General features: G+C 33.0%; 2 protein-coding genes across 2 annotated transcripts; one reads left to right on the forward strand and one right to left on the reverse strand.

Annotated features, from left to right (window-relative positions):
* Window positions 1–4,915: 4,915 nt before the first annotated feature.
* Window positions 4,916–6,077, forward strand: LOC134256436 (arylacetamide deacetylase-like; the record flags this gene model as incomplete). Its single annotated transcript, XM_062739083.1, has 2 exons — window positions 4,916–5,042; window positions 5,262–6,077. Coding segments are annotated over 2 exons (801 nt in total), but the record flags the coding sequence as incomplete, so codon positions are not given.
* Window positions 6,078–6,746: 669 nt separating this feature from the next.
* On the reverse strand, window positions 6,747–10,710 carry LOC134256435 (uncharacterized). Its single transcript, XM_062739082.1, has 5 exons — window positions 10,585–10,710; window positions 8,702–8,904; window positions 7,963–8,191; window positions 7,752–7,868; window positions 6,747–7,632 (listed from the first exon to the last, which is right to left on the reverse strand). Exons 2-5 carry the CDS (start codon window positions 8,825–8,827, stop codon window positions 6,866–6,868), a joined length of 1,239 nt encoding a protein of 412 aa, XP_062595066.1. The 5' UTR covers window positions 8,828–8,904; window positions 10,585–10,710; the 3' UTR covers window positions 6,747–6,865.
* Window positions 10,711–11,910: the final 1,200 nt, after the last annotated feature.

Consider the following 11,910-nt stretch of genomic DNA (forward strand, 5'->3'; position numbering starts at 1 on the left):
TTTTGTGAAAACCATCATTGCAGAAATAATATAAAATTATGTTTATCATTGAAGGGCAAGTTGGACGTGAATGGTCTCTGAATGGCTGTTATTGAAAGCATGACATGTATAAAGACAAGACCCCTATAGAATCCACCATTTGCAATGTACTTTCACTTTTAAGTCTTAACATTTGGACAAAATAAACGGAAAACAACTTTCCAGAGGCTATCCAAGTCCAACTTGCCCTTCATTGATAAACATATTTTGTTTCTGCAATAATGGTTTTCACTAAGAGCGCGGAATCAATTAGGTGTATTCTTTGAAAATATATGCATTTTTAAGAAGAATTTTTCTCAATATTTTTTCCAAGTATGTTTTTTATCAAGTGATGCTTTCTATCTATTAATCAATAAAAAAAACTTTATAAACTGAAAAAGTTTTAACTTTATACCTCACATAGTTTTGGAGCTATTGTAAAAATAAATTTTTGGACATGTTGACCTTTGATGAAACCTTAAAGTGATCAGGTGGGCAGAACATCCCATCTAGTCAAATTCAGTATAAAAATTAACAAAATTAAAAGCCTAAAAAGTAGAATGAAACACATCGGTCAAAATGAATCCAATGATAGGTTATATTTGTGAAAAGATCAATATAGCGACCATACCATGTAAGTAATGCTGACTTTAAACAAGGTTGGTGAAATCCTTGTAACAAACTTATCTGTCAGTAGCCTGCCTCGGCCTAAAAATCGATCGTTTTCGGAGCATAACCTTGAGAATGAGAACTAGAGTAAGAATCTGGGATGGACTAGAAGCTGCACTTCCCACCATTTTTTTTATCAACATTTAAAAAAACTCTGTCTCTGCAACTTCTTTTGATCTAAACAACTAAAAAGCGCATTCCTCTTCAAAGAAACACACACACACACACACAGAGAGAGAGAGAGAGAGAGAGAGAGAGAGAGAGAGAGAGAGAGAGAGATCCTAAAGTTTTTCTCGGAGGCGGGGTTATGCTGTCAAAACCCCCTGAAATATTGTTACAAAAAAAAAACATAAACAAAATAAATAAACGAAATGCAATAAACATACAAGCAAACAAAAAAATGGAAAGGGAAACTAGCCAATGTTGAAAACCAAACTATGTCTCTAATTGGATGGAAGGGGCGCTTCAAAAATTCCTCACAAACTATTCTGTGTTTCCCCGATTCAGGGGGAGGGGGTCAATGTTTTATTTTGGCTACTTTATTACAAATATTAAATAACGCTGAATGTTAGGGTTGTGTATCTAAGGCAAACATTTTTTGATTTAAAAAAAACTACAAAAATGAAGAGAACAGCCCAGTAACAAATACAAAAACAAAAAAAAAAAAGAAAAACCAAAAACAAAACCAAAAAAACAAAAAAACAAAACAAACACATTCTTCAAATATATATGGTACTAATCCCAAAAAGGGGAGATACCCCCCTTTTATATCCTATACTTAACAAAATATATACATGTATGTATTAATTTTGAGGTTCGTTCTTGAACTGTTTGAATAACTATGCGAAAAAGATCACTAAACCTTTTATTTTGAAAAAAATCCGTTTTTCAAGTTGGACATTATAAGTTATTAATGTTGCGCATAACTAAATAAGCACGTGCATCATGCGTTAAACTCTCACCATTTTCCAAATACTAATACCAGGGTATTAGGAATTTTAAAATTAAAATAAATGAAATGTTGTTAGCAAACAAAAAATTATAAATAAACAAATTTATGAACTAAATTGTATATTGTTTAACTATGTTTACTAATATTCAGGATTTTCATACTGTAAATCACACTTTATTCGCGAGAACTTTATTTTCGCGTAATTACGCGAGACAGTGTGCTCGCGAAAAATTAATTTTCGCGTATAATAGTATTCTTTAAGATTTTAAAGAGCAATAACCACAATTCGTGAAAATTTTGTCTCGCTAATCAAGAGTCAATGACTACCTCACGAAAATAAGGTGTCGCGAAACTTAAGGATGTACAACACAACTACCCCAAAAAATTCCTGTCGTTTAATTTTCGTTATTTTTGTATATTTAGTACATGACTATATCTACTGCATGTATGCATATTTTGGACAAAATCGTTCGAGTGGTTTTTGGACAGGAACTTCCGAAAGTTACCCCCCTTTAGTTGTTTACAAGGAGAGAAATTTTTTAATCAATGAACTACTTAAACCTTGATTTTCAAAAAAACCAGGTTAGATATAAATGTCAAATTTTATTGGCTTATTCTTTTAAACATTTAACACAAAAACATAGTCATCTTTTTGATATACATATCATCAAAACAATTTTTAAAGACCTTAAACTGATAAACTATGAATTTTCTAAGCCTTGAAAATTGCGTATTTTTCAAATTCAAAATTTTTTTGTGAAAAAACCTGTCGTTTAATTTTTGTAAAAAACTTTCTTTAGGTAGCTGGTAGTAAAAATAATCTTAATAATTTTTTGTATAATTTACGACCAGTTTTGATTTAATAGCGGAAAATTACCCCCTCCCCCTTTCTCAATAAAACACGTTCCCGCGCGTCTTTCAGACGGGGGTCGATCACTTTGTTATATCAATCTACAAATACACATTTAAAAAATTAAATTGGAATATTGCTTTTGCTTCAAAAATATATTAACTTACAAATTTAAAAGTTCTCATATGTAAAGCGTATTTAAATGTAGATTTTTAGGTAATTTTTGAATACCCCTATCACCCCCACCCCTTCCTTTTTTGCGTCGCAGACCATTTAGCGTTTGACGAAACGTCGTTTACAGTGCAAATATACTGGTATTTCGTCAAGAATCCCGGAGGTATGCATTAGTTTTTAAATTCATGAATGCAGAATAAATATTGACTACTCTTTTTATATGTATCAGGAAAAAATTACTGAAAGATTTTAGTGTCTAGTCCATATACGTATGCGTTATGCATTCCTAGTATCTCATGAAACCTGGATACGAATTCAAGTTTTGTTGAACTTGAATATGTTGATTTTTAATTTTATTTCTTTAATTTTATTCATTAAAAAAATGGTGTATGTTCAACTCTCCTGTCCTGTGATATAAATGGAATAATTGTAGTTTCTTTCATGTCATCTTTTCAAACGAGACAGTATGTGGCCGTGGGGATACATCGACATTTGCATTAGATGTACATACACCCCTCATGATATTGTACGCATTTCTTTCAATGTCGTCGCTTCTAAAGTTAAAATGAAAATTCCGTATTCGTCCACATGAACATCAAAATATCAATAATTAAACTCTTCATCTATTTCAATTTATATCAAATCGCACATTGATATTTTCTAAAATCTTATAGGCTACGTTTTGTTTTGATTCGAGGAAATGCGAACCGACATTGTTGACAGAAAGTCAAAGTTATGATTTGCTGCAATAGGATATTCATGAATGCAGATAATTTCAGTAACAAGTAAACAATTCTTTTCAATTCTATACTTACATTGTGTATATGAGGTCTATAGTATTCAATTCTCGGATTTATCAGGTCTTTGGATTCTGTGGAAAACCGTGAATAAAGGGAGGAAAATAAACATCTCCTACATTTTCAGAGTTGTTCCTCTTTGATCAGTAAGAGTCTGAGAACAACATCGATTTTACATTGTAACAAGTTTTTTGTTTATTTATTGTTGTTTTATTTAATTAAAGAAGAAAAACAATATTTATATCGTGTATGCACAAATTGTAATGAAGACCATTAATCGGAATGTTATATAGCCAATTGTAATAATGAGAATTTCGGCAAAATAAAATTTTAAGAATAAAAAAAAATGCTGCGCTTTGATCAAAAATACAATTTTTTGTATATGAAATGAAATGAAATAAACATTAAGGGATGGTATTTTAAGTCTTGCTTTTTACGGAGTTTAATCGGGTTAATTAAAAAAATACTAAAAATACTAATTAATTGAGTATGGTACGCACAATCACAGCCAAGCCCAATATCCCAATTTTCTTTCATGATTGATATACATCGGGATCGTTTTACTCGTCGTTTTGACGCTTTATTTCTGACGTTAAATTTGACGTTACGTCAAACGTTCAATTGAAATCGCAAGAGTTATCTCCCCCAGTGTGTTGTACGTCTTTAAGTGATCTACAGATGTACTTCTTTTTAAATAAATATTACACGAAATATTGCAATATTAAGCTACATGTTACTTTGAAAATTGAAAAAGAAAGAAAAATTCAAATCTGAAAAAAATTGACAAGAAAAAAAATTTCATTGTCCAAACTAGTAATCCAAACCCGAAAATCCTATTGGGGGTTGGATCCAATATATATATTTTTTTAACACTACCACTTACTCTTTTTTTACTACACTGTAACGTGCCTGTTATTTAAAAGCAGGGGGAAACTAACCCAATTACAAATTGTTAATGCCTATATTATGTCTATCTTTGCAAAAAAAGGGGTATGCATCCCTAACCCCCCTCTCCCGCTCCCGACGCCTATGAATTTAATCACAGTTGAGAAAACCAAGTTATAAATATGTGTTTTTATACTGTTGAATTTTGAACCGGTTTCATGATCAAAATTCCACGACCCGGCTCAGTTTTCAACGGACTAGGGTCTAAATTCAACACCTTTGGTCTCACTATTCAACGTTGAAAAATGACCCCCGGGTCAATTTTCAACCCGGGTCAAAATTCAACGTTACAGCGGCAATTGTATTTTTTTTTTATATGTTTCCGCGATGTAGGCTATGCTACTCACTTGTAATAAATACGTAGTCTCTCTGTTCAAAAGAAAATTTCATATTGCACAAAAGATTTTGAACATGCCAAAACTAAAAAAAAACAAAACTTGATATAACAAATTTCACGAGTGACATACCTTAACTGTCCGATACCGCTACATTATTTTTTCATATATTTTTTTTAGATATCGTCTGGCTCCGGAATTTCCATTTCCAGCTGCGGTGGACGATTGCTTTGCGGTAACACGATACATACAGAGAAATACAGAACAACTTAATATGGATTCTGAAAAACTTATCCTGATGGGTATAAACACTAATGCAAACTTTATATCAATTTATTTGACAACTCTCTCAAATAAATCATATTAATGATCATGATAAGTAATTTATAAGACAATTTTTTGTAAATCTCTGAAAATCGCAGAAAGTACAAGACTGCGAAAAATATAATAACATAATGTTTACAAGAGGTATAAAACTATAAATACCAGTATTAAACATTTTATATTAAAACATTTTGCAGGGGATGATGCAGGCGGAAATTTGACCATGAATATGTTAATAAGAATGATTTCGGAGGATGGACTAGACCTGCCAAAGTTCAAAGTCCATATAGTTTTGGTTCCATTCATTCAAGCCTTAAATTTTATAACTCCCTCCTATCAAAGTTATGACAATATTAAAGCACCAACATTTCCCAATGCTGAATTTATGTTAAAATCTTTGATCACATATGCCCTTGGTTTTGCGACTCTGGACAACTCTGAAATACGGAAGTTACTGGAAAATGCTCACTGGACGGACGAAATCAGAAAATCGTATTTTCCAAAACATGTAAGACCCGATGTCCTTCCTAAAAATTTAGAGAAACCAACGGTTAAAAGGGCGATGTCCAAGAAAACGGATTCCGGATTGGCAAGAAAGTTGAACGACAAGTTTCTTGATCCTATGTTTTCTCCGCTCTTTGCGGATGACGAAATTCTCAGAAATTTTCCAAAAACGTACATTTTGTCTACGGAGATAGACTGCTTACGGGACGATGCCTTTTTCCTCGCTGAAAGATTACGTCAACTGGACGTTGACGTCACGCATCGTCATTGGACCGGAATGGACCATTCATTTCTGTTCCTCGAGTTTTATAAGAACTCTTTTAAAGCCTTGCAAGAAATCATAACTTATTTGGATAAAAACTTATAGAAATGAAACGATACTTTTGTTGATGGAATAATTATATTAATGTACTCGAATCGTATGTAATTTTAAGAAGAAAACTTGTGTTTATATGTCCCGATGTTCTTTGTATTATTATTGATTAAACAGTTTTTGCCTGGAGTTCAAATTCGATTGGTACTTTCATGAATTTTGGAACATTGCGTAGATTGACAGAAAACGCAGAATCTTGCTTCTCCTTAACATGAATTCGATCCGGAGATTGCAATCATGGTAGAATCGTACGGGAACGATAGTATCGTTACCTGATCATACGTCAGGTTCTTTTGGAATTCATGAATGGACAAAAGAGAAACAATGTCTTTAGCTAAAATTGGAATTACAAGCAAATGTTGGGTTCATATGAGAAATGATGACTAAAAGAAAATGGTAATCGGAGATAATCATTAGCTCAGTGAGTAGATAATATAAGGAAGAAATCCTGAACAAGGTGGGCCTTTTGATAACCTAACTTTTCTCGTAATTTCAACAAGGTGGATTAAGAAAAGTTTCAACTCAAAACTTTTATACATGTATTTACATGTACGCTGCAGTGTCTAAGTGGAAACTAAGACATAATATGTAAGGTTTTGGTTCTATGGTAACTTTTTTTCTGAATGTTTTACATTTATTTACTTTTTCATACAAAAATGCTGTCATAAATTATTACTACATGTGTACACGGCAAGTCAACACAGTGCATGATGTCATGATGTCGTTTGCATGATGAATGGGTGATTTTAATAAAACCCAGAAGCAAAGTCAAAGTAGTATGCATGTTTACATAACTTTATTGGCAAAAAATCCTTGAAAAAGATTTGAAAACAATCATCAAATCTCATACATATATCACAGACTTATCATGTGCAAGTATTCACATACCACAAAAAACAGCAACAAAAACTTATATAAATACAATTAACGTGTCGACTTTACAAGAAAGAAAGCAACCATTGCTGTTGCTGCGAAACCAATAACAGTTTTGCTCAGATTGCAGGATGGAGCACTGAACAGGACAGTATTCCCCACTTGCTGTTGTCTGCGTGGCTCTGTCTTTGGTAAATCTTCATTTGTTGTACAGTCCTCTGTGAAAGGCTCTGTATTTCCCTTGGGGGGATCATTGTTATTTTCAAAATATTCATTGATATGACAGTCCTGTGTAGTAACATCACTGCACAACTCATCAGCCTCATGGTTGAGAGCAATTCTTTCACAACATTGATCGTTATCACCATAAGATTGCGCAGGTCCATCAACCGCAGGTGAAGGATCCAGGGACATTAGCTGCGTTCCTCCTAATATAACGCCAGAGTCATAATGTCTCTCATCTTTCATTGCATGACTTCCGTTTGAACCGGAACTTACGTCAGTAGGTATACTGTTTGAATTCCATGAAGCAAAACAAAGTGTTGACTCTTCCAGATAAATCTGCTGACAACTCTCCTGTCTAGCAATGGTTGTGACGTCATGAGGATACTTCGTGGTATTCCAGTCTAGATGGCTTAATTCCTTGAGGTGACGTAAATCTTCCAAAATATCGTTCCTCTCTATTTCTTTCAAAACACAGACGAGTCGTCCGAGATCAAAAGCTCGATTTTTTGCGAGGTCACTGTAAAATTTTGTAGCATGACTGCCGTCCTTATCTGCATATACCTCAAACCGTTCCACTTGTTCTACGGTGTAGCCTGAGAAACAAAACAATAAAAATATAAATTAAACAATTGCGACGGGTTATTTTTTGTTAAAGTGTTTATCTACCGAAGGATTAAATAATTAAGCATGTGAAAAATCGAATATCCTTTACCTAAATGAGCTGCCAAATCCTTCCACTTGGAGCCCACGTCCAGTCTCTTTAGAACGTTCAGAACAGGGTAAGGTAGCTTATCGAGAGGTGTTGACCAATCAATCCTTTCTTTCCTTTCTGTTAAACATTCAATAATGTGCTTTAACAAAAGTTCAACAAACTTAAAAAAAACTATGAAATAATCTACGAAAGTTACTTTGAAATAACTAACTAGATTTCTCTGTTTTATAAGCGTGTTTTCCTCTTTCCTTCCCGTGCAGTTCCGAGAGAGATTCGAGATCTGCCTCTAACAAATCAGCGATATTATCCATGTCGACTTCAGAATGTCGTAAAGCTGCAATGAGCTGTTCCCACCATCTATCTTTCCTCTGTAACTCCTGCAGTAACAGATCGCTTGCTGACACTTGACCCTCGTTATCTAATCTGCACCTTATCTTTTGCTAAAAAAAATTAATACTTTGATAATTCACTCATTTCTGTTTTAAACTTTTGTAAATATTTACTAGTATAAGTTTGAACTAAATGATGTACCAAAGAAATGATAGTAGTGTTTGAGAAGGCAACAGTTTGACTCTGTTATGTCCAGAAGTATAAGAATTTGATAATTTTGATGGTTTTGTCCCAAACCCTCAAGCTCCAGAGGACAGAAATCATGAAATTCACTATAATTTTGTTTCACTCACTGATGTTCAGAGGTTTATGAAGAAAAGTTAAAATGCATGTATAAAATTCCTCGACCGACAAATGACGACCATCAAACGACGAAAACAAATAGCTAGTTTAACTGGGTAACTCTGGTGATCAAAGCAGGTTTCAGGTCCATGAATCCGCTTTGAAGACAAAAGTTATCCCTTTCCACCCTTTCTAACGCTATTTTGAACAGAATGTATGAGGTGAAACATTACGAAACATATTTCAGACTAAATTAGTTTTGAAGAAGACATTCTAACCTTTGTCGTTGTTGAAAGACATGTAAGGTGTGGAAGTAGCTCTCTGGGACACAAGCAATGAATAAGCTTGACAAGGTTGTCCCGTATAATTCGTGTCCGGCATTCATCTATAGACAGGAGGGACATGGTCTGGAATGCTGTCTTTTCTACAGAGGCAGGAGTACAACACGGCAAAACAGGTAGGTTGTCAATTCAAGGTAGACCTGTTGAGCATTAAGAAATTTTCATTTAGTAAGTGAATTTGTAGCTGCAGTTCTGTGGCTCGCTGGTATGAAAAAATTGGGATGGACAACCAATATATCTGACAATATATTTTTTCGGAAAGCTACAGTTCTGCATCTATATAGTGAATTAGGACACTGATTTGGGGATACATTCGCACACATACAGCTAGAGCACGAGAGATATTTTATAGTTACATATTATTAAGTAGTTCATCATTATGTTGTTTTTTTTTTATATTTTGCTTTCCCTGCATGTTATAAACAAGAGGCTCATGGGCCACAACGCTCATCTGAGAAACTTTGGCGATGCTGTTCTTCACAAGGTTTCCCCCCTTGTACGTACATGTTGTAATACCTATTATGGCTAAATCCTATATGTCTGGGGGTCATGTTTTGAACAATTTAGAATCTTAACTAACCCAGGATCTTCCATATAAGTTTCAGCTTTTCAGGCCCACTGATTCTTGAAAAGAAGATTTTTTTAATGCCCCCACTCTATTTTCGGATTTTTCTTTAATTATCTCCCGTTGGAAGAGGGTTTGGTCCCTTATTTTAATAATTTAAACTTTACTTCACCCAGGGATGCTTTGTACAAAGTTCGGTTAAAATTAACTCAGTGGTTCTCGAGAAGTTGAAAATGTAAAAAGTTTACAAATGGACAACGGATGATCAAAAAAGCTAACTTGCAAAGTATACATCGAATATCAGTAGGGCCGCTTTCATCTTTTATTATTGTGCACTGCAAAAGTCGTCCACCAGACGATCGAGAACGAACAAAACAAGAATTAAATTTTGTAGTACCCTCTCTCTATTTGTCACCCTTCAATTTTCATTACTCCTCATATTAATTTGCATAACTAGTTCTAAATGACGTTAAATTCGGTCATACACACCAGTGAGAGATCTGGTTTCATTTTTGAATTTTCTATCTCAAAGAGCCATAGTTCTGCAGCTTCAACAGTACATATAACATCTAATAGGTACATGTATAGTATTACACATAAAATCAAAGAAACTTTAATCTAGGTTCATGTAAGAAATAGGTTGGATTATTTAACAGCTCATGTAAGGATATTGGAAGCAATAGATTTTCAATGCATTAAATCAAACATCAGAATATTGTACATGTACTTTCACTTTACGATATATCTGTAAAAATATTGAAGAGCATGTTATCAACTTTTATATCGCACACCTATAATTGCTTAAAATAGTTTCTTCACTATAAAATATACGTGCATCACAGGTAATATAGGTGTATAAATAGCGTACACTTATGAATATATCCAGAGATTCGGAATTTTGTTACGTAAGAAATGCACTAAATATAAATATTAAACGAGTCCAAGATGTCAGCTACATGTATTTAGCATGTTTGTGTACTTGCTTGTTCAAATTTAATTGAGATTTTTAAACTGTCGAACATTTTCATGTTCGATAACATGGATTTACACGTACAGTAATCAGTATATCATGATATAGATTCATACAATCGCAAGTACATCAACACTGTAAGCGCACAAATCTCTTGGTTGGATGTAAACAAATACTTATTTTAAATGCGTGGGTGAGTTACTAACACAAAATATGCTACTTTTACAAAGTACATAACACGACTTGATTTCAGAAAATCATGAACACTAGGAAAAAGAAACTTACAACGCCGTGAATCACGATGATTAATACCTTCAATGTAGAAATCCTCCATACAGAATACACGAGCGGTCTTTCCTTTATCAGCTGACAATAATCAAACAGTGGAAAACGAAAGTATGGGTTTCAGTAAATCTATAAATAGAGTGACGTTCCGTCATAGGGAAAACATTTAAAGCTGCGCGTGGATCAAACATTTTTATGGTTAACTTTCGATTTTCTTCTTGAACTATATATTTAAAAATTGGAAAGAAAGTGATTGTTACTTCAGGAATTAAATCTCTTATAATAACATGAAAAAAATAATTTTTAGATGCCGGAAACATTTAAATTTGTACACGTACACAAACACGTATATAAAATTGTTTGTTTTCTTTTTATTTTATAGGAAATAACATGCTGACAGTGAATCTCGTCATTTTTTTAAAAACAGATTAAAGTAATATTTACAATTGTCTTAAAATGCTCAAATGTAAGTTTATTTCATACCCAAATGAAATGTATAGACTGAATGTACTTATATATTAAATAATAGATTAACCCCTTTGTAGTAAAAACATTTTTTAACTCTGATTTTCTTGCCTATTCTCTCTTACATTTCCTAATTTGTGTATTCTCAAATTATTGATTACATAAGCAAATAAATTTAAGAGAAAACCACAATATATGCTGAATACCCTGAAATGAAATGGTTACACATGTAAGATGTGTGACAGGTCATGTAAAACTTTAAAGTCTACAAGATTTTAAGCTAACCATATTACACAATAAGACTACTTTTTTAAAGTTATGAAAAATTCTCCACAAAAAGTTATTTATGCAAAAGATAAATGTTAGAGTATACTTTTTAAAATATATTTTACATGAATCAATCAAAGAACATAACAAATCATTTCTTTGTGGCTGTTTTTCTTTGGAACATCTGTGAACCAACTGTTTTGTCTTTTTGATACAAAAGCGTCCAAAAATCATTTGGAATAGTTATGTACTGTTAAAGCCTGATGCTCAGTTAAAACAGTAGAGATCATTTTAAGAGTTTCTGGTGTGTGTCCTATTTAGGAATTATTACAATGTAACAAAGATGAAACTCATAATTTGATTTAATCAGAAATGATAAAGTCATCAGGTTTCCGCATGCTTTGCTGACACATCATGTACATTTACTACTCTACTGGTATGTCTTTAGTAGGAAAAAGGGAAATCAACAGAACTTAGCATTCCATATAAACAAAAATGAAACCTTTGATGAAAAATTCTCTCCTAAATATAAAATGTAGATGAACTTCTTTCAAATTGGATGATGTCATTTTTACATGCCAAAAAGAAACTAAT

The sequence above is a fragment of the Saccostrea cucullata genome, unplaced genomic scaffold (assembly GCF_032062105.1).
Source record: "Saccostrea cucullata isolate Sc308-1 unplaced genomic scaffold, CSIRO_AGI_Scuc_v1 ctg16751, whole genome shotgun sequence".
NCBI lineage: Eukaryota > Metazoa > Mollusca > Bivalvia > Ostreida > Ostreidae > Saccostrea > Saccostrea cuccullata.

Bases quoted from the DNA above. Each gene is read 5' to 3' on its own strand.
- LOC134256435 (XM_062739082.1), bottom strand. From the start codon at position 8,827: ATGTCCCTCCTGTCTATAGATGAATGCCGGACACGAATTATACGGGAC. The intron at 8,192-8,701 runs GTTAGAATGTCT...AATTTTTTTTAG, and splicing joins GTCTTTCAACAACGACAAAG to CAAAAGATAAGGTGCAGATT. The intron at 7,633-7,751 runs GTAAAGGATATT...TTTGTTTCTCAG, and splicing joins GGATTTGGCAGCTCATTTAG to GCTACACCGTAGAACAAGTG.